Source organism: Chiloscyllium plagiosum, chromosome 13 (assembly GCF_004010195.1).
Source record: "Chiloscyllium plagiosum isolate BGI_BamShark_2017 chromosome 13, ASM401019v2, whole genome shotgun sequence".
NCBI lineage: Eukaryota > Metazoa > Chordata > Chondrichthyes > Orectolobiformes > Hemiscylliidae > Chiloscyllium > Chiloscyllium plagiosum.
The window spans coordinates 3,270,668-3,297,470 of record NC_057722.1 but is presented as its reverse complement, the minus strand read 5'-3'; the positions used below and the strand labels follow the sequence as shown (position 1 = coordinate 3,297,470).

General features: G+C 41.3%; 1 protein-coding gene across 5 annotated transcripts in view; it reads right to left on the bottom strand.

Annotated features, from left to right (window-relative positions):
* The window catches only part of ryk (receptor like tyrosine kinase), a 284,985-nt gene that overhangs the window by 91,284 nt on the left and 166,898 nt on the right, over window positions 1–26,803 (bottom strand). For all 5 annotated transcript variants that reach the window (XM_043701687.1, XM_043701689.1, XM_043701684.1 and 2 more), the window contains 3 exons: window positions 20,955–21,041; window positions 9,344–9,413; window positions 1,144–1,276 (listed from right to left, as the gene is read on the bottom strand). In XM_043701687.1, coding sequence (XP_043557622.1) covers window positions 1,144–1,276; window positions 9,344–9,413; window positions 20,955–21,041 — 290 coding nt within the window. The remainder of the gene's footprint in view (window positions 1–1,143; window positions 1,277–9,343; window positions 9,414–20,954; window positions 21,042–26,803) is intronic.

Sequence of the window (26,803 nt, the reverse complement as noted above, 5' to 3'; positions counted from 1 at the left end):
GATTCCATGCTCAGTGTACAGTTATATGATTCTATCAAGTGTCATCCTCGCATAAGAGGAAAAGGACATCAGAATGGCAAAGAAAATTTTGAATTGAAACGGCAATATAACAAATGAAAGATATAAAATAGTGCAGTTTTAAATTGGAAAAACAGAACTCTAGCATTAACAGTCACACGTCTTTGAAAATGGTTGCAAATAAAATCATCCTGAGCTTTGTAAGCAGAGTACAAAAGCAAAAATATTTAATAATTCTTTATTACACCATTGGGTGATCCTCAGCTGAGTACTGTGTTCAATTTAGGCGAGCACAATTTAGAAAATATGTTAAGACCTTGGTAGGGCCTGTAATTGAGTCAGGAAAGAGGCTTAGCAGGTGGACAGATTGGAGAGGTCAACATTGTATTCCTTTGGCAGAGAAGCTTCAGGACATTTTAACAGATGTGGTCATATTCATAAGAACTCTGATGGAGCAAACAGACAGGAACTATTCCTAGTGCCAGAAGTGATGGGAACCAGATAACACAGAGTTAAGACACTTGGCAAAAGCACCAACGAGAAGATGAGTAAAATTAGACTGTGAATTGTGATCATCTGGAATATATCACTGACAACAGCTTCAATATTAACTGTCCAAAAAAAATTAGAGTCATAGAATCTTACAGCATAGGAATTGGCCCTTCAGCCCACTACATCTATGCCAACAACAAACACCAACTACACTAATCCCATTTATCTGTACTTGGTCCATAGCCTACTATGCCTTGGCATTTTAAGTACTCATCCAGATGCTTCTTAAATGTTACAAGGGGATGTGCCTCTTCCACCCTCTTGAGCAGCATATTCCATTTTTTTTCCATCTGCTCCAAGGAAAACAAACCCAGCCAATCCAGTCTCTCTTCATAACTGATAATTTGATAAATTCCAGAAAAGGAAAAGAATTGCAGAGCTCCGAGGAAAGATCAGGGGAGTGGAACCAATTGAAAAGCTCTTTCAATGGGCAGGCCCAAGTTCAACAGATTGTTCTATGAACACAGAGTATTTATACTCAGGAGATAATAGATCCTAGATGCTTTGTTGGGCCCAACATTTAACTGTAATAGCTGTGCAGTGTACAGATTACTTCTATTGCTCAGCAGTTACCTGAGGATTGTTGGCCTCAGCAAGCTTGCACTGTCGAAGGAAGAGTTTCAGGTTCCCCCAGTTGAGATAGGGCAGCAGTACAATAGGCCTCTCCCCATCTTCTATGCAAACATGATTGATAGGTAGCAGGTTTCTGGTCAGAGAAAATAGCAAAACATTAATTGCTAACAAACAACATTTTTCTAAACCTATTTCCCAAACTAGCACACTAAAGGCATTAAACTCATGCAACACATGAGAACAGTTACATATAATATCAGATATGCTGCTCCATGATTGGTGACAAATAGCTCCAAATCACACAAAAAGCTCAAATTTTAAATTCAAATTTTGAAGAAACAAAGTGAGAATAATAGCAAAGAAATGAAGTCAAACACTGGTCTTAGTATTTGTGGCATATTGCATAATTCCTCTCACTGAATCTGAACCAAATTTCTCAGGCTATTCTAAGTACAATACTGCAAGGTTTGTGAAGGTTTCTAGCTCAGGTTGAGGTTTAGGGTGTAGGTTTGCTCGCTGAGCTGTAGGTTTGATATCCAGACGTTTCATTACCTGGCGACCTCCAAGTGAAATGAAGCTGTTGTCTCCTGCTTTCTATTTATATTTTTGTCCTGGATGGGGTTCTTGGGGTTTGTGGTGATGTCATTTCCTGTTCATTTTCTGAGGGGTTGATAGATGGTATCTAGATCTACGTGCTTGTTTATGGCGTTGTGGTTGGAGTGCCAGGCCTCTAGGAATTCTCTTTGCTTAGCCTGTCCCAGGATAGATGTGTTGTCCCAGTCGAATTGGTGGTTTTTTTCATCCGTGTGTAGGACTACGAGGGAGAGAGGGTCATGTCTTTTTGTGGCTAGCTGGTGTTCGTGTATCCTGGTGGCTAACTTTCTTCCTGTTTGTCCTACGTAGTGTTTGCGGCAGTCACTGCATGGAATTTTGTAGATGACGTTGGTTTTGTCCATGGGTTGTACTGGGTCTTTCAAGTTTGTTAGTTTTTGTTTGAGAGTGTTGGTGGGTTTGTGTGCTACTAGGATTCCGAGGGGTCTTAGTAGTCAGGCTGTCATTTCTGAAACTTCTTTGATGTATGATAAGGTGGTTAGGGTTTCTGGCTGTGTTTGGTTTGCTTGTCGTGGTTTGTTCTTGAGGAATCTGCAGACTGTATTTTTTGAGTATCCGTTCTTCTTGAATACGTTTTATAGGTGGTTCTCCTCTGTTTTCCGAAGTTCATCTGTGCTGCAGTGTGTGGTGGCTCGTTGGAATAGTGTTCTGATACAGCTTCGTTTGTGTGTTAGAGCTTCTAAACTAGTACTCTCCATAGCTCCAGAATGATAACATGCATATAAAACAACAAGACTCTAAGTGAAGTGCACGACACAAACAACTGTGCAGTGAAACAGAGGAGAGCGAATGGAAGCATCATCTGAATTTGTTGGAGTTACAAGATTTTATTGCATGCATTTATTTAATAAGAGTAACAATTATCAACAAAACTGAATCAGGAACAGATCATTACAAAATTAATGAAGCAAGATAACTGATGGAGAAATTAATGGACTTTTAAAGCAAAATTGCTCTAACTATAACCTTTCAAAATTCATCCAATTTAGGGACAGGACGTTAGATTGGAAAATTGTGCATGTTGTTCTGCTTTCTAAGAAAGATTTTAGATTTAGATTTCCTACAATGTGGAAACAGGCCCTTCGACTCATCCAGTCCACACCGACCCTCAGAAGAGTAACTCACCCAGACCCATTTCCCTCTGACTAATGTACTGAGCACTATGGGCAATTTAGCATAGCCAATTCACCTGACCTGCACATCTTTGAAATGTGGGAGGAAACCGGAGCACCCGGAGGAAACCCACGCAGCACGGGGAGAATGTGCAAACTCCACACAGGTGAGAGAAAAAAACCAGGAAAGTATTGACCAGCTAGACAAAAGTTTGTTGCTGGGAAATTTCGAGTGCATGATTATTGATAGTGTGACTGAACACCTTGAAAATTTTCGGTTGATCAGAGAGAATAAGAGTTGACAGAAACAGAGGTTTTCAATTGGCGTGCCAGGTAGAAGTTTCCAAAACGTTCCCTGAAAGCAGCTCCGCTTTGTGGAGATTCAGGATTACACATATGTGGAAGGTGAGAAATCTGCTCATTATGCAACTTGCTTGCGCATACATAGGTCCAGACATTTGATTTGAACAAGCACAATGATCAAGGACTATATCGCTGGGAGGAGATGGAACTGCACATGCGCAGTAAAGGGGTGCACAATTCTTCAATGACTGTTGGACTGGCCTGTCTAGCACAGATTTTAAGGTAAATGTTTTTTTGAATTTTTTTTAGTAAAAGCCACTGATCGAAATCTTAAAATAGATTTAAAAAGAAATAGATAAGTTGTTATATATATATTATGTTGCAAACCTCTCTAGTAATGCTGGAATCATAGGATTATTACTTGAATGGTAAAATGTTGCAGCATACTGCTGTGCAGAAGGACCTCGGTGCCCTTGTGCATGAATCACAAGGGGCTGGTCTGCAGGTACAACAAGTAAATAAAAAGGCAAATGAAATTTTGTCCTTCACTGCTAAAGGGATTGAGTTTAAAAGCAGACAGGTTATGCTGCAGCTGTACAAGGTGCTGGTAAGGCCACACCTGGAGTACTGTGTGCAGTTTTGGTCTCCTTATTTGAGAAAGGATGTACTGGCACTGGAGAGGTCACAGGTTCAAGGTGAGAGGTGAAAGGTTTAAGGGGGAAACACACAAAGTACTTTACACAGAGGGTAATAGGTGCCTGGCACGCGTTGCTAGCAGAGGTAGTAGAGGCTGCCACAGTAGATTCATTTAAGGTGGGTCTGGACAGATGCATAAGTAGGTGCAGAGCAGAGGGATACAGATGCTTAGGAATTGGGCGATAGGTTTAGACAGTGGATTTGGATTGGCACAGACTTGGAGGGCCAAAGGGCCTGTTCCTGGGTTGTACATTTTCTTTGATCTTATACCATAGGCAAATGCAAAATCGTGCATTTGGATTTTGAAAATGATAAAATTGAGTATTATCGAAAAGGGACAAGGTTAGATACAGTGGAGGTCTAAAGTGACAATGAAAATGGGTGATTAAAATGTCATGAACAAGTCAGAACATAAAATTTAAAACAGACTAATAGAATGCTAGATTTTGACTTGAGGGCCAGAATACAAAAGGGTTGAAGGCAAGCTTTAGCCACAAAGTCCTGGCCAGTCCCACACCTGGAAAACTCTAAGCAGTTTTGGGCAAGTCACTTAGATTAGATTAGATTACTTACAGTGTGGAAACAGGCCCTTCGGCCCAACAAGTCCACACCGACCCACCGAAGCGCAACCCACCCATACCCCTACATTTACCCCTTTAACCTAACACTACGGGCAATTTAGCATTGCCAATTCACCTGACCCGCACATCTTTGTGACTGTGGGAGGAAACCGGAGCACCCGGAGGAAACCCACGCAGACACGGGGAGAATGTGCAAACTCCACACAGTCAGTCGCCTGAGTCGGGAATTGAACCCGGGTCTCTGGCGCTGTGAGGCAGCAGTGCTAACCACTGTGCCACCGTGCCGCCCTATGAAAGGATATATCAGTCTTGGATGGACTGCAGTGCAGACTTTGAGAGTCAGGATCACTATGGCTTGGTACTGAATAACTTCATTTCATTGAGACCATTCCCACATTCTGAAGGGCATTCCAGTAAGTCTAATGTCCCAACTCCATCATTGTAGCCCTGCAAGCTTACTTAATAGAAAATTATATGGACTCTAAGGGTTAAGCTTTGGGATGAGATTAAACAAAAGAGATTGTATTCCTTTGATTTAGAAGAATAAGGAGTGAATTAATTAAAGTTTTCAAAATATGAGCAGGAAGAGATAGTTTCACCCAATGTATTCTATTTCTGGTTCTTAGAGGGTCTGGGGCGAGGGCATGATCTGAAGTTTAGAGCCATGTCATTTAGAAGTGAAATCAGAAACATGCATAAAATGATTGAAGTTTGAAACTCTCTTCTATATGGAGCAATTGATGATTATGTGCTTATAGCTCTTCCAGAATCTATCATATATCCAGAATTCTCATTTTGCAATAAACTTCCACTAGCTATGCATAGATTCCTGAAGGTGTCAATACAGGTAGACAAGGTGGTGAAGGAGGCGTACGGGATGCTTGCCTGCGATAGCCAAGGTGTAAAATATAGGAGCAATAAAGTCTTGTTGCAACTTTATAAGGCATTGATTAAGCCACAGATGCAAAACTGTGTACAGTTCTGGTCATCACACTATTGGAAGGGCACTTTTGCACTGGAGAGGGTGCACAGGAGATTCACATTCCTGATGAAGGGCTTACGCCCGAAATGTCGACGCTTCTCGGATGCTGCCTAACCCTGCAGTGCTTTTCCAGCGTCACATTTTTCAACTTGAGATTCACCAGTTGGCCTGGGTTGAAAAGTCTCAGCTATGAGATGATACTGGATAGGCTGAGCTTGTTTACCTTGCAGCAGAGGAGTTGAGGGAGGGTTTTTTGAGGTACACAAAATTATGAGAGGCATAGACAGAGTCGATCATCCCTATGGCAGTTGTGTCTAAGACCAGAAGGCACAAGTTTAAGGAGAGGAGCAAGTGGTTTAGTGGCAATCTGATAAAAATAATTCACCCAGAGGATGGTAGATACTTTAAATGTGCTGCTTGAGAAGGTTGTGGAGTAGGCACTCTCGCAACATTTAAGGAGCATCTGGATGAATACATAAAATGCACAGTAGGCTATGGATCAAGCTCAGGTAAAAATAATTAGCATAGTTGATGTTTGTTAGTCAACATAGACATGGTGGATCGAAGGGCTTGTTTCTACATTGAAGGACTCTCTGACTCTTTAACTAATAACCTTTTTGAAGCCTATAAATGCTGTATGACTTATATCTCTTTTATGGGTAACTTTTGGAAGCCTGCAGACAATAAGAAATGGGTTGAAAAGCATTCCAAGTTGGCTTGCACTGTGGCCAAAACAGGTACTTTGTATTCATTGATTAAAGTTCAATTTGGAGAAGCAAGTTCCGAAGTTAAAGACCGTGACTGTAATAATCAAACTAAAGGTTTATTCAATTTTCAATCCTTAAACAATGTAATTATTGGTACCATTCAATAGCTTCCAACAAAAAAATGAGGACGTTTTTCAAATAATTCATGCAAATAGTGAAATCCAAGATTAAACAGCATTTCAAAGGAGAACATTTAAGTCTTTGCAGATGCTCAAGAATTACATTAATCACTACAGCATTCACAATTCAAGTAACTCAAAGACGTCTGTACTACCCACATGGACAAGCAGCTGGCTGTACCCTACCAACTCATTTTGAGCCCCTAAGGCTTTGCATTATTTTCAAATTACCAGAACGAAATGACAACTGAAGATCAACTCCATCAGTTATCAACCAAGAGCCAAGGACTGAAATATACCACATTACCTCAGCTTGCACTTTGCTGCAATCAGGGTATGATTACAGGTTATGAATTTATTTGTAAAATGCTATTGTGGCAAAATATGTGCCATACATCCCAGCACAATAACAATGACTGCATCTAAATGCAATTAAATTACTATGAAATGCTGTGGAACATGCATTAACAATTTTTCCTTTTAACTAGTTTTTTCTTTAACTATCACTGACGTGTGCTGTGTACTTAACAGTAGACTCTTGGCTGTCCTGCCAAACATTTGGAACTCAAGAGGTCAATTGCATCAATTATGTTGAATTGCAAACATTCGTCTACAAACAGGCAATAAAAATGTCGTCTAAAGATCCCTCGACTGCTATTTCAGGGTCACAGTAGCAATTTTTACTTACCTAATGTGGATGTCAGGCAAACAATGTTATCAAAGAAAGGCAGTGCAAGGATGTGAGAGGAGTAGACTATCAGTGTACATGTGGAACCGGTGTTGTATCTGTAGCTGATGGCACCAAGGGGGAATGCATGGATATGAAATAAGAGGAGCAGATAGATCCTTGTGCTCTCCAACAGGACATGAAATAAAAATTTGACAGATAATTCTCTATCTACCAACTGGATAGATAGTTCTGAAAAGTTTCCATCTTCGACATTGTACTGAATTTTGTGTTTTCTCCTGGCACAGAATCTATTTAATCAAAAGTGATTTTCAAGATGCATAACGTCATACCAGCACATATTAACACATGACATCTGTCTCACAATTGATGAGGCAATCTCTCGCATTTAGTATTTTACCGTAATTTAAGCCTTTGACAAAAATAACAAATGAAAGACTTCTTCTGACTGGAATTACATTTATAATGCATTTGGCTGTAGCCATGAGATAGAAGCCAGCTTTGCAAGTGACTGGCAATCAGACAGTCAGACAATCAAACAGAAATTTATTATGTGAAGAGGAGAAATATTACTTTCTGCAGTGCAGGCTTTCAGAACTACCACTGAAAATCAGAATGCTTAGGAACACACAAACAGGACTTGTTTACTTACTCCTTTAGGCCTATTCCAAATTTGAATGAGACCCATGTCTCATTTGGGAACAAAATCCATAAACTTGTTTTCTCCCTCCCTCAATCCTTAATACGGCTTGATGAACAAAAATCTACCAATGCTAGTTCTAACAAATGATCGACTATCTTCCCAAACAGAGCTTCAACTTCTGTTACTCTTCATGTACAGAATTTAGGAGTGTTTCCTAACTTCACTTCTGAAAGGACAAGATTTAGTTGTTTTTTATTTTCAGCCTATGTCCCTTCGTCTTAAACTTCTTGACTAGTGGAAATAATTTACCAACCCCTGCTCTGTGCCACGCCCATGTTTATCTTGCAAAGTAGGATTAAAAAACCTTTGACTTTCTAAATCTCAGAAATGTAACCTTTATTTTTGGCATAAAAACAGAAAATGCAGAAATATTTAACAGGTCTGGGAGCACTGGACTGAGAGAAACAGAATTAAGTAACATAATTTTCCAACACTGCAGGAGACAAGAGACAAAAGGCCTGAACAATAAGGCAGGTTGTCATTGGATCTGATATCTAATGCCTTCCCACTTCCATCCAAGTTAGTTCTAGGCTGGAATGCCCACTGGCAAATTGCCCTGATGTAGGACTGCAAGATTGACTTAATGCCTTCATGCTTTATGTTTATGTAGTGCAACAGCTTAGTTGAGCACAATGAATTAATAAACTGTTGACCCAAAGGAGAACTCAGAAAGAGTTATTGGCTCACAATCTGCCATCTCAGCCCCTAAGTAAAGGGAAGCAATAAGGTATCTGGACAGTGGGGCAGCATGGGAAAGGCTGTAAGAATGTATGCATTTCTTCTGGCTCAGTTCAGTGATGGTAACAACAGCACTGACTTGTTCAAGCGTGTTAATAGGGGATACACCATATTATGTATCATCTCGGGATTTGCGTCAGTGATTCGAGGTTACATTTCATAAGGTGAATCCTGTTTGTGGCAAAAAGATGACTCAGGTTCTCCTAATTTTTTAATCAACTCCAACACTGACCAGCCTGGATTTGGCTTCAACATAAATCAGATAATACTCAAGGTTCCAATATTAATCGCTGTGGTATTCCATAGAATTCGTTGTAACCAACTCTCAGTATTCTATTCTTCAGTCAGTTTTTTTTTATTATCATAGGCAGAGAACAATTTGTCCTTGCTTGGCCTTAATATGCCTGAAACAAAAACTCAGATCAGTGCCTGTTCAGGCATCGTCCTGTTGGAATGGCTATCAGCAATGTTAAGGTTTTATTTCTTAAAACCCGAAAAACAAATGGCATTTATAATATTAAATAGTTGCGAAGAAAGACTTATAAGCGAATATGAAGTGTGGCTTATGGGTGTAATAAAAACATTTAATACCTTCCCAGTTTACATGAAGAAATCAGTAAATATCCCATCACAAATTACACATTATAAAGCCCACAGTATAATTCCATCTTAAGTAACTCCTATAAACGAACAACATAGAAAAGAAGCTGTGATAAGCAATTCGGCCCACCTAGACTGCTGTACCATTCAATCTGATCACGGCTGATCCTTTATCCCTATGCTACTCTCCTGCTCTCTCCCTATACCCCACGATGCCTTTAGTGTATAGAAATCTATTTCTTTATTAAAGATATAGAATTAGGCCTCCACAGCCTAATGTTGTAAAGAATCAGGTTTACCTGTGATGAAGTCCACGCAGTTTGCAGCTCTCTGTCAACATCATAGTCACTTGCACTTCTGAAGCATGGTCTATTAAAGAAAAAGAAACAAAACTGAAATAAAGTGCAGCTCTTGCACTTAACATTAATATTGTTACCATTTTTAAATTAAAGAAAGAAGAAAAATACTGGACTGTTAAAGGCCTTTTTGTTGTGATGCCAAATTGTTCTGGGGAAGCAGCAACCAACAAGGATGCTTCAAGCAGTTAATCTGAGGCATACGGTGAAATCATCAGGCATCAGGGAATCACAGAAATGATTGTTTAGACAATTCTGAAGGAACAGCAAGAAAGGTCGATGACTCCGGTTTCCATGCTGAAAGGAGCCAAACAATTGAAAATGGTTGCTGAACATCAATTACTTCATCCTCAGAATTAATTAACAAACCATTCAAACTCTGCACTGGAATACATTGAAGGATCTATATATTCAATCATAGCTGCATTTTTTTCAAATAATACCTGACGCTGTGTGCACAATTTAGGTCACCATATCAAAGAAACTTGTTGTGGAGACCACACAGAGTCACTAGATTACTTTCTGGAATGACAGAGTTGTCTTATGATGAGAAACTGAATAAATGGGCACATATTTTCTGAAATTTTAAATAAGAGGTGATCACAGTGAAACACAAGATTCTGAAAGGGCTTGTCAGAGTAGGCATAGAGGTGACTCCCTGGTTACAATTGTTGCTTCAAAATGAGGGGATGAATCATTTAAGACTGGGATGATAGCCCATTGTGTCTGCACTGGCTCTCTTAGCTTCCTACCGTCCTCTTGCTCTTTACCCATAATTCTGTATATAATCCTACAGATCATTGAAATAATCAACAAATGCCTTTTTGAATACTTCAATTGAATCTGCCAATGCCATATTTCCTGGTAGTGCAAGCTAGTCCCTAATTGCTTGATGTAAGACGATTTTCTTGTCACATTTTCTTCTTTTGCAAATCACCTCTCCTTCCCAATTTTTTTGTTGTTGAAAACTTGCATCAAATTTCTTCTTAGCTGCATTATATACATGGAAAGCAGACCTATTTTCTCCAATCTATCCTTGTACATAGTCATAGAGTCATTCTTGAATTCCACAGGCTCATTGCTATCCGGGTAAAGAAATTTCTTGTCCTTTATTCTTAAACTATGAACAAATTATCGAAATGGGGAAAGACTGCAGAGCTCAGACTTACAGAAGGATCTGTGCACCCTGCGTATCCTTTAGGACTAAGATGACAAGAAATTTATTTACCCAGATAGCTGTGAGCCTGCGGAATTCACAGCTGAGGCAAAAATATTGTGAGATTTTAAGAAGGACTCTATGACTCTATGTACAAATTTGTTTGGAGAAAATAGGACTGCTTTCCATGAAGAAAATGCAGCTACGAATCACAAAAGTTAGTTAATATGCAGATACAACCAACTAATTCGAAAATTAAACAGAAACTTTTTTTTTGTGAAGGGAGTTGAACACAAACATAAGGAGGACATGCTTCAGCTCTACACAGCACTGGTGAGACAACATCTGGAATATTGTGTACCAATATTTTTGTCACTTGACTTAAAGGAACATGCAAATGCGTTGGAAGCAGATCAGAAAATGTTCATGAAATCAATACCTGGAATAAGTGAGTTGTCTAATGAGGGAAAGGTTGCACAGGCTGGTTATGTAACCAATGGAGTTTAGAAGAGTAAGGGATTACTTGAGTCAATCATGCAAGATCCTGAGGGGTCTTGAAAGGATGCATTTGGAAAGGATGCTTCCTGAAGGGATTCTAAAAGTGGAGACACTGTTTAAGATAAAGCATTGCCTATTTCAAACAGATGTTGAGAAATTTCCACCCAGTCACTCATAATTCTTTGGAATTCTCTCGCTCAAAAAGCAGTGGCAGCAGAACCTTTGAATATTTTCAAGGACAATGGATGAAAGGTTATTGGAGGGAATGTAAATGTGAACCAATCAGATCATCCAGAATCTTATTATATGATAAGCAGGCTCGAGGAGCTGAGTGGTCTGCTCCTGCTACTAACGTGTATGTTTGCACAGAGGTTTGGTCTGGCAGTTTGAGGGAAGGAAGTTAGAGGGCAGCTGATAAGATGGTCTGACCTTTAGTGACCAAGAGTTATTTCCTTGCTGAAGGACTAAGGTACACAGATTCAATAATTTAGGCCACACACAGGCAAGGAAGGAGTAAGAGGAAGAACCTTTTATCTTTTCAATGCCTTATATGGTAATAATCTGAAATCGCTGACTATGAAGGTAGGGAAATAAAATTGCAGAGTTACAGAGACAAGTGAGGGGAAGGGACAACTGGATTACTCCAGAGAGGTTCGGCAAAGCCTTGATGCACTTAAGTTCTTTGTGTCTATAGCGACTGGAACCATGTTAGCCAGGTGGAAATGATAGAATATGAGCTCCCTGTTTGGGGCCGTTAATCTGGTCGAATCTGGGAGCCCTGGCTGAAGAAAAAGGCTGAGGGTCAGAGATACTGACATCACCTCACATTTATCCAGATTAAACTCTATCTGCCATTTTTCTAGAGAACCTTCCAAATGGTATATATTCTGCTCTAACCTTTGATAATCTACCTCACTATCCACAACTTCATCAATTTTCATGTCATCTGTAAACTTAGGAAGCAGACCACCTTCATTTTCTTCCAAATCATTTGTGTACATATTGTGACAATACTGTGCCTTTAAGAGATGTGTTCTGTCCCATTTCCCTTGCAGAGGGGTGCTGTCACAGTAGTACCAAAATGTCTACTTCTAACAGGCAGTTGGTAAACAGCTTTAAATTCTCCCTGGGATTTTTGTTTAAAGGAAGACACAAGAATTATGAGTGGCTGGGGTCAGGCTCTCACAGGCCAAAAGGACTTGAGTTTTGCTTTCAGTATGTTGATAGGTTTTTGCAACTCTTTTAAAATTCATTCATGGGATGAAGGAGTCACTGGCTAGGCCAGCATTAAATTGCCCATCCCAGAGGGCCAGGTAAGGATGGCAGATTCCTTCCCTAAAGGACAGGAAACCTGATGGTTTTTCAGACAATCAACAATGGTCATCATTAGACTCTTCATTCCAGATATTTATTCAATTCAAATTCTACCATGTGCCATGGTGGGATTCAAACCCAGGTTTTCTGGATTAACAGTCCAGGGTTTCGGCCTCCACTACCTTCCTAGACAGTGCATTCCAGATTCACACCACCATCTTGAGTGAAAACGTTTTTCTCAAATCCCCTCAGAATCTCCTGCCTCCTTGACCTAAAGCTATGCCCCTTAGTGACTGACCCTTTAAACAACGGGAGCAGATCTCCAGTCAGCCTGTCCATACCCCTCAATCTTACACACTTCAATATTCTCTTCTCTAAAGAAAACCAAACCTAACTAGTCTGTCCTTATAATTCAATTTCTTCCTCCCAGGGCTCCTAATGAACGTCCTTTGTGTGTCCTCCAGAGCTAACACATCCTTCCTGTAGTGAGGTGGCCAGAACTGCACACATTACTTTGGAGAAAGTGAGGACTGCAGATGCTGGAGACCAGAGTTGAAAAATGTGATACTGGAAAACACAGCAGGCCAGGCAGCATCTGAGGAGCAGGAGAATCGACGTTTCGGGCATAAGCCCTTCATTCCTGCTCCTCCTGGCCTGCTGTATTTTTCCAGCATCACATTTTTCAACACATTACTTTTGGCCTGACCAGGAATCTGTGAATAATTTCTCCAAGATCCCTCTGTTTCTTTGAGCTACCCAGTGTCCTGCCATTCATTAAATACTCCCTTATCTTGTTTCTTCTTTCAAAGCGTACCACTCTGTACTTACCAGGGTAAAATTCCATCTGCCATTCTGACTGACCCCTCTATATCTTCCTGCAACCTACAAACATCCTCTTCGCTATTAACCACTCCACCAATTCTGGTGTCATCACAAATTTGTTTAAAATTCCCTTTCACATTTTCGTGTCCAAAACAAACAATAAGGATCCCAGTACATCCTTGTGGTACACTGCTGAATACTGGCCTCCAGTCACTCCAACAGCCTTCTACCATTATTCTTTGTGTCCCATTACTCAGCCAATTTCTGATCCATCTTATCAAGTTTCCCTCAATTCCATGTGCTTTAACCTTGTCAATCAGTCTCTTATGTGAGACCTTGTTAAAAGCTTTGCTAAAATTCATATAAACTACAGCAATTGAACTTCCCTCATCTACACACATGATCACATTTTCAATAAGTTTAACAGATTTGTTAGGCATGACCCTGCCCCCTGACAAAGCCATGCTAACTATCACTAATTAACTTTCCAAGTGGGTATTAATTCCCTCCTTCAGAATTTTCTCCAATAGTTTCCCTCCTTCAGAAATTTCTCCAATATCTTCCCTATCTCAATCAGGTTTGAAAGACAAAACCTCTCCCAAAGCCATGCAGAATATCTCTAATAATTCTATTCTTTTCTAAATGAGAGTAAATCTTGTTCGTGAGAATTTTCACGAATAATTTCCCAATCACTGATGAAAGGCTCACTGGCCTATGATTTCCTGGATTATCTCTGTTACCCTTCTTAAATAAGGGTACAGCATTGCTACTAGCTAATCTTCTGGGAACTTGACTGTGGCTAAAGAAGTTACAAAAATCTCTGACAAGGCCCCAGCAATCTCCTCCCTTGGCTCCTTCAGTATCCTAGGATGAATCACATCAGGTCATGGGGACTTATTTACCTTAATGTTTTTTTAGGACACCCAACACTGCCTCCTTCTTACTATCAATAATGCCAGGGAATATCAACATACCCCTCCCTTATCTTATCATCCATGTCCTTCTGCTGTGTGAATACCAATGTAAATTATACATTAAGGACTTCAGCCACTTCCTCTGGTTCCACAGATAAATTCCTTCTTTTGTCCTTAAGTGGACTACCCTTTTCCTGGCTACAGTCTTGCTCCTATTACATGCATAAAATTCCTTGGGATTCTCTTTAATGCTACTTGCCAAGGACAAAAACAACAGAAGCAGGGGAGAAGACAAAACTTGACAGTAAGCTAGCAGGTATTATAAAAGATGATTACACAATTTTCTTTAGATATATGAACAGTAAGAGAGATGAAAGAATGGATATTGTACCACTGGAAAATAAGGTTGGAGAAGTAGTAATGGGAACAAAGAAATGTGAAAGGAGCTAAATTAGTAATTTGCACCTGTTTTTACAGTGGGAGATACCAGCAGCATACCAGAACTTCAAAAGAGTCAGGGGGCAAAGGTGAGTTCTATGACCATTACTAAGGAGAAGGTGATGGGGAAGTTGAAAGGTCTGAAGGTGGATAATAACTGCTGGACCAGGTGGACTATACCCAAGAGTTCTGAATGAGATAGCTAAGGAGACTGTAGAGGCATTGGTGATGATCTTTCAGTAATCAGTGGAGTCAAGTGTCGGCCACAGAGGACTGGAAAATGGCTAATATGTCCACCCCTGTTTAAGCAGAGAGAGAGGTAGAAGACAGCAAGCTATATGCCGGTTAGCCTGACCACAGTCATTGGTAAGAATTATTAAGGATGAGATTGAGAAGTACGCAATCCTTTATCCAAAATCCTTGGGGCCAGTTGTTTTCTGTAATTCAGAATTTTTTGGAATTTGGAATAAATGACATTTTCACAGTGAAACAAAAAAACAGCAGACCCACGTGTGACTATTCTAAGTGCTGACACGCGATTGACACCTGCCAGTGCTGGGCTTGCCACCACGTCACATCTGAGTCGAGTGGGTGTGGAGTTAGGTCACCTGTTTGCACACCAAACAAACTTGTTATACAGAAAAAAACTTCACAAAAAAGACTTTGGATTTTGGAGATTTTCCGAATTTCAGTGAAAGGATTGTGTATGTGTACTTGGAAGTGCATGGGAAATTGGGCTGAGTCAGCATGGCTTCATGAAAGGGAGGTCATGCCTGACAAGTCAGTTAGAAATTCTTGAGGAGATACCAAGCATGTTCGACAAAGGGATGCCAAAGGACATAATCTATTTGGGTACCCAGAAGGCCTTTGACAAAGTGTTGCACAGGAGACTGCTAATAAGGGCCCATGTGTTGGGGTAAGATATTGGCATGGATTGAAGTTTGGCTGACTGGCAGCTGCTGACTAGTGGAGTTTCACAGAGGTTCTGTGAATTATTCATGTTATACATTATCGATTTTGATGAAGGAACTAGGGGCTCTGTTGCTAAATTTGCAGATAAAACAAAGATAGGTGAAGGGACAGGTAGTGTTGAAGCAAGGAGGCTGCAGAAGAACTTGGAGGCTAAAAGAGTTGACAGATAGAAATCAATGCAGGAAACTGTGAGGTTATGCAATTTGGTAGGAAGAATAGAGGGGTAGATTATTTTATAAAGGGGATTCGGAAACCTGAAGCACAAATCCTAGTACAACATTCTCCTAACATGCAGGTTCAGTTGATAGTTAGAAAGGCAAATGCAATGTTTGCATTCATTTCAAGAGGACTGGAATATGAAAACTTGCATAGCGATCTCCTGCAATTTAGAATCAATTTACTTAGCCATCTCCTCTAATTCAGAATCAATTTAATTACATTGTTTCTGGAAATAATCAAATCATGACACTGTGTCTTGTGTGGCATGTGAGTATAGAGGACAGGCAGGGGTGTTTTGTGGGCATTACTGATGGTGATATAAAGGGAGAACTGTTCCCTTGTTCAGGGAGATCTCTTGACATGGCTCTGCAAGCCCCGCAAAGAATGTTAAGTGTTCCTCCAAAAGCTTGTAATTGCTTAATAAATTCCGGCTGTTCACAGAAGCTGGCGTATTGCAATTGCATCAAATGTATAAGTATCTCAAGAAAAATAACCTAACGCTATCTCTTATAACCTTTTCCTACATTTTACTCACAACCGAAGTAAGGCTCATGGGTCTATAATTACCAAGGTTGTCTCTACTCTCCTTCTTGAACAAGGAGACAATATTTGCTATCCTCCAGTCTTCTGACACTATTCCTGTAGACAGTGACAACATAAAAATCAAAGTCAAAGGCTCTGTAATCTCCTCCCTGGTTTCCCAGAGAGTCCAAGGATAAATCCCATCCAGCCCAGGGGACCTACCTATTTTCACACGTTCCAGAATTGCTAATTTGAACCTCAAACATCTAGCGTGGTAGCCCGTATCTAAGTATTCTCCTTGACAACATTGTCTTTTTCTAGTGTGAATATTGACGAAAAATATTCATTTTGCACTTCTCCTATCCCCTAGGACTTTACGCACAACTTCCCGCTACTATCCTTGACTGGCCCTAATATTCCTCGAGTCATTCTTTTATTCCTGATATACCTATAGAAAGCTTTAGGACTTTCCTTGATCCTACCTGCCAAAGACTTCTCACGTCTGCTCCTGGCTCTTAGCTCTCTCTTTAGGTTGTTCCTGGCTAACTTGTAACTCTCAAGCACCCGAACTGAGCCTTCACTTCTCATCCTAATATAAGTCTTCTTCTTCCTCTTGTCAAGATATTCAACTTCTTTCGTAAAGTTCCCTCGCTCGACAACTTCCTCTTTGCCTGCAGGGTACATACTTAACAAGGACACTCAGTAGATATTCCTCGAATAAGCTCCACATTTCAATTGTGCCTATCCCCTGCAGTTTCCTTCCCTATCCTATGCATCCTAAGTCGTGCCTAACTGAACCTTAATTGCCTTTCCCCAGCTATAACTCTTGCCCTGCACTATATACCTATGCCTTTCTATCGCTAAAGTAAACATAATGAATTGTGGTCACTATCACCTCCACATCTAACACCTGGCCCGGTTAATTACCCAGTACCAAATCCAATGTGGCCTTGCCCTTTGTTGGCCTGTCTACATAGTGTGTCAGGTAACCCTCCTGCACACATGGACAAAAACTGACCCATCTAAACTAAGTTATCCCAGTCAATATTTGGAAAGTTAAAGCTCCCCATAATGACTTTATGCTCCTCCCCAGAATCATCTTTACTATCGTATCCTCTACATCTTTGGAACTATTTGGACACCTATAGAAAACTCCCAACAGGGTGACCTCTCCTTTCCTGTTTCTAACCTCAGCCCATACTACCTCAGTTGACGAGTCCTCAAATGGCCTGTCTGCCATTGTAATACTGTCCTTGACTAACAATGCTACACTTCCCCTCTTTTACCATCTTCTTTGTTCTTACTGAAACATCTAAATCTCGGAATCTGCAACAACCATTTCTATCCTTGTCTCTGAAATGGCCACAACATCAAAGTCCCAAGTACCAACTCATGCTGCAAGTTCACCCACCTTCCTCCTGGCGTTGAAGTAGATACACTTCAAACCACCTGCCTGCTTGCTGGTGCACTCTTGCAACCTGAAACCATATTTCTGACCTCACTACTCTCAACCTCCAGGTCGGTGGGACTACAATTTAGGTTCCCATCCTCCTGCTGAATTAGTTTAAACCCTCCCGAATAGCATTAGCAAATTTCACACACCCCTCCTCCCAGGATATTGGTACCCCTCTGGTACAGATATAGACCATCCTGTTGTCAAGGTCCGATCTACCCCAGAATGAACCCCAATTATCCAGGTATCTGAAACCCTCCCTCCTGCATCATCTCTGTAGCCACATGTTCAACTCCTCTCTCTCCCAATTCCTTGCCTGTGGTAACAAAGCAGAGATAACAACTCTTTATTCTAGCTCTAAGCTTCCACCCTCACTCTCTGAATTTCTGCCTTCCTTTTTTTCCTACCTATGTAATTTGTGCCTATGTGGACCATGACTTGGGGCTGCTGCCCCTCTCCGCCAAGTATTGTTGAAACACTATCCAAGACATCACAAACCTGGCACCTGGGAGGCAACACACCAACACTGAGTTTCCCTAGTTTCCACAGAACCTCCTATCTGTCCCCCTAACTATGGAGTCCCCAATGACTAATGCTCTGCTCCCCTCTCATCTTCCTTTCTGAGCAACAGGAGCAGACTCTGTGCTAGAGACCTGTACCCCATGGCTTACCCCAGGTAAGTGTTCCCCCCAACTCCCCTAACAGTATCCAAAATGGTATATGTTTTATTGAGGGGAACAGCAACAGGGGATCTCTGCACTGTCTGCCGGTTCCCTTTCCGTCTCCTGACTGTAACACATCTGTCCCCTTCATGTACCTGAGGTGTGACTATCTCACTGTAACTCCTCTTACTAACACCCCCGCCTCCCAAATGATCCGAAGTTCATCTAGCTCCTACTCAGTAATGCATTTTCGAGATGCTGAAGTTGGGTGCACTTTCCGCAGGTGACGTCAGCAGGGACACGATTGGTGGCCCATACCTCCCACATTCTGCAGGAGGATTATTTAACTGTCCTAACCGTCATTCCCACTATTCTAAATTCCCAAAGAGACTGTAGAAAAATAATGAATTAAAAAGTTACCTTACCAATCCGGCGCACTAAAAGTTTTTTTTGGCTCAAGAAGGAGGATGGGTGAGAGAGTATTTCGGATAACATAACCGCCCAAATATATTACTTCACTTACTCAGCAGTCCCGTGTCCACTCCTACTCAGCATGTGCTCTGCCTATTCACGAGGTAAGATTTTAAAGCACTCATTTACCTTACCAGCAGCCCCTTGGTCGTCGCTCCCTCTCTCTTTGTTGCTCCCAAAAAATGGAGGCCTGACTCTCCAGGTAAGTCCATTTTAAGTCGGAAACTTACCGCCGGGCAGCTCCCGCTCCTCTCTCCTCGCTGCTCCCAAAATAAAATGAAGGCTCCTGTCTTGCCCTCCTTTCAATCCTTCATATAGCATCTATACCCTGGAACATTAAGCTGTCAATCCTGTCCACCCTTGAGCCACTGCGATATCATAGCAATTCTATAATTGCTATGATATCCCAGTGCCATGTTCTCAACCATGCCCTGCATTAATCTGCCTTACCTGTTAGGCCTCTTGTATTGACATAAATGCAGTTTAACTCATCAGTCTTACCTTGTTCTCTGCTTTGTTCCCGACTGCCTTGATTGTTTGACCCACTCCTTCTTCCAACTGCACAAGTCTCAGACTGATCTCTTTTCTTACTATTTTCCTAGGTCCCATTCCCCCCTACATATACGCGCACCCCTTAATAACTAAAATCCTTCCAAGCAGCTCTAGCAAATCTCCCCACCAGCATATTAGTCCCCTTCCAATTCAGATGCAATCCATCATAAATTCCAAAAATGTGAATCCTTCTCCCCTGCATCAGATCCCGTCCCACACATTCATCTGCTCTACTCTCCTATTCCCACTCTCACTAGATCGTGGCACCAGAAGTAATCCAGATATTACTACCCTCGAGGACCTACTCTTCAAAATTCCTGCCTGATTTCCTATATTCTCTCCTCAGAACCTCGTCCTTTTCTCTTTCCATGTTGTTATTTCCAATGTGTACAATGACCTCCTGCTGGCACCTCTCCCCTTTGAGAATATTCTGCACGCTCTCGGAGGTATCCTTGATCCTGGCAAAAGAAAGGCAACACACCATTCTGATGTCTCGTTGTCGGTTGCAGAAATGTCTGTCTATGCCTGACTAGAGAGTTTCCTATCACAATGGACAGCTTGGAACCTGACGTCCCCTTTGTTACGTTAGAGCCAGTCTGGGTACCAGAAACCTGGCTGTCAGTGCTACAATCATCCCTCCACATTTTCCAAATCAGCTTACTTGTTTGAGATGGAGATAGCCAGAGTTGCACTACCTGCCTACCTCTCCTACCTTTCCTGGAGGTAACCCATCTATCTGCGTTTTTCTCCCTTTCTGAAACTATCATCCATCACACCCCCTGGTTCCTGTAAATTCTGTGGGAATTGGGGTAATGATATGGGAGAAGGTGCTTCAAGCCCAAAAATTGTTGAACTCAATATTGAGTCCAAGAGACTGTACAGTACCCAAGCAGAAAATGAGGTGCCGTCCTTCCAGTTGTGCTGAGCTTCGTTGAGCACTGCAGCAAGACTGAGACAGAGATGTTGGCCTGGGCACATGGCGGTGCATTCAAGTGGCAGGCAAGAGGAAGCTTAAGGTCTTTTTTGTGAACAGAACATAGGTGCTCTGCAAAGCACTCTCACAGTCTACGCTTAATTTCCTGGAGAGCTGGCTAGTCTCAGCTGCTTTAACTTTCTGGATTTGGGAAAAAAAAATGTTTTACTGAATTCTGCCTGAGGCAGAAAGTGTCTTTTAACACAAATAATTGGTCAAGTAAACTAAATCTTGAAAGTCTATTCTAATGTATCATATTTTCACCTCACTTAAGTGACATACAGCAGTAAATGGGCAGGACTCTGTGGTTGCATGGGAAGATGCCTTGCGGCTGTGAGGAGGTATTGAGAGTGAAGGAGGAGTGGACTAGGGTATCCTGGTGAGAATGGTCCTTGTGGAAGGCTAACAAGGGAGGGAATGTGTGTCTGGTGGTGGTGGAAATAACTGTTAATGCAGAAGAGTGCAGAACATCAGGACAAATAGTAAATACACGACAGGAAGTGGTGTGTGTGTGTGTGTGTGTGTGTGTGAGTGAGTGAGAGAGATGCTGTGTTGAAATTCCTATGGAATTCTATGTGGCATAATTACCTTTTACTGTTTTAATGAAAACATTCTTCTCTTTATTTGGATCTTTTTCATCAACTAAAACCCCATGGAAGATTCGGCCAAAGGTACCTGAAACAGAGGAAAAAACAATTAGTCTGGTCTGTAAATCCTGCATTAAAAAAATAGCCTTGGTTTGTTACAACACCACACACAGGTCCTCAGCTTTCTGCATTCTGATCGTGTCACTGTTCCTCTTGTTTTTCTCTTTTAGTCAGTCCTAGGCTCTACAGCCCGGATATCCTGTTGAATGTCTTGCACTGTCTTGCTGTAGCTCATTAACTGAAACAGTAATGTCACTAAAGGTCAAATAAATAAAGAAAAAGAGCAAAAGAAAGTAATGTACACATGGACTGAACATAGAATCACTGAATCCCTGTAGTATGGAAGCAGGCCATTCAGTCCATTACGTCCACACCAATCTTCCGAAGAGCAGCCCACCCAGAGCCATCCGTCTGCCCCTGCATTTCTCATGGCTAATTCACCTAGCCTGCACAGCCCTGGACACTATCGGCAATTTAACATGGCCAACCAAACTAGCATGGCCACTGTGCCACCCTAAAGGAGGGAGGACTGTACTTCACCAGAGTGATTCCATTACTAGCACTGTGAATTAAGATTGAAAAATAGTGAAATGGGACTGATTTCAATGCACCACTTGTTTGTATGTTATACTACTTTTAAACTGAAGACTGAAAAGAAGCATTATTTTTTTTTTTAAATTGCTTAAAAGGATCTACTATGACAATCCTGCACTGTATATAAAATGATCCCTTGTATGTGAGGGCTGCTACACAGCTTGCATCACAAATTCCTTCATGCATTGTTAGTCACTTGGAGGTTGGATTACACAAATTTGGAAGACTGCTCTGCTACAGAAATTCTTTTTACAGGATTGAACTTATTTCAGTGGATGTGTGACACTTATTGCAACTGTAGGTCTTCAAGTGATTATTGAGTTAATTAGTACATCCACATTTCAGAATTGTAAAGTTTTAACAATGCTATCACATTGTTAAAATTTAGTTTTTCAGGACCCATAAACTAGTTATTCTGATACACTTTAATGTCATGTGACAATTTTATTTCAGTTTGTTCACTCCTGCACTGGTAATCTCGAACGCATCACTAGAAATGTATAGTTATAAAGCTTTTAGAAAAGAAAACCCAATCACTCTTCTGAGCTTACCTCATCTTTAAACTGAAATCAAAATTGCACACTGACACTGTTTACCAAAATCTCAGTGGGTGTTATTGTTTTCCTTAAAAGTCTAATTTATAATCCTTTAGCAGTTAATTTGTATTTACACGTTTCTAGCAAAGCAGTATTTGTGCATACCACAGAAAGCAAGCAATACCTACGCTGTGTGGCATCTCAACTCAAACATCCTAAAGCCCTTTCCATATAGTTAATTAATTTTGATACAAAATCCTTTTTGTCACTTCCTAAATTTAGATCTCATTAGGCAGCTGAAAATGTGTTGCTGGAAAAGTGCATCAGGTCAGGCAGCATCCAAGGAGCAGGAGAATCGACTTTTCAGGTATGAGCCCTTCTTCAGGCTCATGCCCGAAACGTCAATTTTCCTGCTCCTTGGATGCTGCCTGACCTGATGCGCTTTTCCAGCAACACATTTTCAGCTCTGATTTCCAGCATTTGCAGTCCTCACTTTCTCCTATCTCATTAGGCAGGTCAACATCTCTGACCTGTTTCACTGGAATATCCAATACCAGTCAAGCAGAAATTTCCAACTATTGAAGAGGTGCTCATTAAAGCTGACTCCATTTTCCATTAATATATATCCAAACTGCTTTGGAACTGTGTCACCTGTTCAACGTTAACTTTCTGAACTATCAGTTCGACTCTCTGAAGGATCCTCTTGTGGTGCAATTGTAGTGTCCCTACCCCTAAATCTAAGTCCCAGGTTCAAGTTCTACCTGCTCCAGAAATGTGTAATAACATCTCCAACAGGTTGATTAGAAAAATAGGTGAAATTTTTAAAAAATCAGTGCATCTCTAAGTCTGTCTCCACTTGGCCAGACTCTCTTCTTTGGTGCAGCCCAAAATCAAAGAGCAAGGCAATTTCAAACCAGGCCAGAGCGGTGCTGGACAGTCACTTGCAATTTACATCAGTCTTGATACTGGCTTACCAACAAATGTTCAAAACAGATTTATTGACCTCTCAGTAACATTTGGCTCTGTATGAATAAGATGGTCAAGGTGACGTAGGCATGCTTGCCTTCATCAATCATGGCACAAAAATTGCTGGAAAAGCTCAGCAGGTCTGGCAGCATCCATGCAGAGAAATCAGAGATAACACTTTGGGGTGAGGGATCCTTCCTCAGAACTGATGGTAACTAGGAAAATGTTGGTTTATATCCAGAAGATTGGGTGGGAGGAGAAGCTAGGGAGTGAACAACAGGTGGAGATTGAGCCCAAGGAGAGAGAACAGTTGGAAAGACAAAGGAGTCAATAACGATCTGGTTAGGACAGTGAATAGCTATTAATGGGGGATGTTAATGGCTAACAATGGATTGTGTGTAATAGCAAACTATGTGATCACAAAGCCTGGTGTGTGGGGTTGGGGTAAGGATTTGGGAGAACTCAAGCCCTAAAGTTGGTGAACTTGATCTTGGTTTCAGAAGTCTGCTGGGCCCCCAAGCAGAAAATGAAGCACTCTTCTTCCAGCTTGTGCTGAGCTCCGCTGGAGCATTGCAGCAAACCTGAGGCAGATGGTGGCTAGGGAAGAGGGTGGTGTGTGGAAGTCGCGGACAACTGGAAGCTCAGGATCTTTTCTGCTGACAGAACGCAAGTGTTCTGTGAAGTGGTCACCCAGTTTATGCTTTGTTACACCAAAGTAGAGGGGACCACACTGTGAGCGGCGAATGTAGTAGACTAAATTGTGTGAAGTGCAGATAAAGCACTGCTTCACCTAGAAGTTGTGTTTGGGTCCTTGGATACCGAACAAGGAGGAAGTAAATGGAGGTGTTACACCTTCTACCGTTGCAGAAGAAATTTCTGTAAGGCTGGGGGGAATTGTTAGAAGTAAAGGAAGAATAGACCATGACGTTTTGGAGGAAACAGTCTCTACAGAAATCTGACAAGCGATGGGAGGGGAAGATGTGGTGGTGGCATCTCTCTGGTGCTGTCGATAATTGCAGCTAATGATCCTCTGGATGTGGATGTTGGTGGAATGGTAGTTAAGGACAAGGGGGTCCCTATAGCTGCTGTGGGAGGGTAAAGAGGGGGTGACGACTGAAGTATGGAGATGAGTCAGACCCAGCTGAGGACTCTCAATAGCAGTACTGAGGAATTCTCAGTTGACAAAGAAACTAGAAGAATGGAATACAGTCTTTACAGGAAGTAGGGTGTGAGGAGGTAACCGTGGTTGTTGGTGGGTTTGTAGTGGAATGTGAAAATTGGCAAGTCATGTTGCAGCTGGAAAGAACTTTAGTTAGGCCAGTTTTGGAATATTGTGTACAGTTCTGGTTGCAACACTATAATGTCGAGGCTTTTTGTGCCCCCTGTGAGGGGGTACAAGAATGGTTTACCAGGATATAGCCTGGTTTGGAGGGTATTAACTAAGAGTTTAGGCAAACTTGGATATCTTTTCAATTGAACACTGAAGAATGACAGGTGACCTGATAAAAGATTGCAGGATTCTGAGGGGCATGGATAGTCAGAGTCTTTTTCCCAGGATGTAAATGTCAATTACTAGGGAACATAGGTTTAATGTAAAAAGGGGGAAAGTTTAAAGGAGATGTGAGAGGCAGGTTTTTCTTTTCACAGAGAGTGATAAGTGCCTGGAAGGCACTGCTAGAGGAGGTGATAACAGATAAAGTAGCAACATTTAGGACCCATCTTGACAAATACATAAATAGGCAGGGAATAGAGGATTCTGGATTGCATAAAGGCAAAAGGTTTTTAGTTTAGAAAGGCGTTGTGTTAGTGCAGGCTTGGTAGGCTGAACGGCCTTTTCTTATGCTGTAGTGCCCTTTGGTCTTTGATCTTATGTTGAAAATTGCTTGGCTTTTTCACTTTTAGGCCGTATCATGTGTCTTTTCTTCAATGCTTAACAATCAAGTTTTAGAGCTTCACAAGTGACCAAAACATTCCCTAACCATCTTGAAAAATGGTCTTGCCCACTGATGTGTTTTAGCACTGCAACATTTATCAGAGTGGCATACCTCTCATCACCTCTAAGAAATTTTCCTTTGTCAATTATCTAGCCCTTGCTATCCAAGGAACCAATCTTAAGAAGCAGCACCTCATTCTATGATATAGATATAAAGACGCAATATTTTAACTAACATCTCCACCCAAATCCAACTAACACCCCTGTCACTGTTTTAAACATCAGTAGCCAACTAGTTAACAGTCAGCTTCCAGTACAAATCAGTCAAGAACAATCAAAATCTCAAATACCCTGGAGGCCAGATCTTATCCTCACATACAAAACCTGAAAAAAAAATGATTACCATTGCCAACATTGGCTGTGGAGTCAGTTCAAGTAATCTTGGTAATTTGAGCCTTCCTCTCGGGCACTTTTCAACAAATACTGTTTGGACAGAAAGTCACCACTTGGACACCTTGTGATAATCAGTTAAATACTGAAATCATTAACTTACAATGGCTTCCTATCCCATCTGATATTCCAGCTCCTGATGGAAAATAGATGTTAAGAAGTGTTTGGCTATATTAAGGCAAATCCAAAACTGCCATGAAGATCTGCAGAATCTATTGAATGTGGGCTCAAGTCATGCAAAACTTTCTGGAAGTCTGTGAATGTTCTCAGCCATGAAGCTTTTGATTAAAAAAAGGTCAAATGATCTAAGGTCTCAGCTGACACCAATAATCTCAAAGGTTTGGTGAGTGACCTGACATTGGATTCTTCAGTTTCTGGATCAGTGGTGCTGAAAGAGCACAGCAATTCAGGCAGCATCCGAAAAGCTTCGAAATCGACGTTTCGGGCAAAAGCCCTTCATCAGGCCTTTCCTGATGAAGGGCTTTTGCCCGAAACGTTGATTTCGAAGCTTTTCGGATGCTGCCTGAATTGCGTGCTCTTCCAGCACCACTGATCCAGAATCTGGTTTCCAGCATCTGCAGTCATTGTTTTTACCTAGTGGAGTCTTCAGTGTTTAGCCACATCAAACAGTGGTTGACAATCAACAGGATTCACATTCTCCAAGGGCAACACCTCCACAAACAGAATTGCAAGGGCAGTCTTTGTGGCTGTGAGCACCTGGATTATACTGTTCACCACATTGACACCAAATGACATTTACAAACATTTGCCACAGATTTTAAGATATTTCACCAAATAGCACACAGCATTGTGACTCAGTTGTCCAACTTGGCTCAGAAAGATGAGGCGTGAAGGTTCAGTTGGGGCGATTGAGAGTTATAAGGTAGCCAGGAAGGATCTGAAGAGAGAACTAAGAGCAGCAAGGAGGGGACATGAAAAGTCCTTAGTTGGTAGGATTAGGGAAAACCCTAAGGCTTTCTATAGGTATGTCAGGAATAAAAGAATGACGAGGGTAGAAATAGGTCCAGTCAAGGATAGTAGTGGGAAGTTCCGTGTGGAAGCTGAAGAGATTGGGGAGACACTGAAAGAATACTTTTCGTCAGTATTCAATCAGGAACAGGACATTGTTGTCAATGTGAGTACTGAGACACAATTAAGTAGAATGGATGGCTTTGAGGCATGTAGAGAAGAGGTGTTGGAAATTCTGGAAAGAGTGAAAATAGATAAGTCCCCTGGGCCTGATGGCATTTATCCTAGGATTCACTGGGAAGCAAGGGAGGAGATTGCAGAGCCATTGGCCTTGAATTTTAT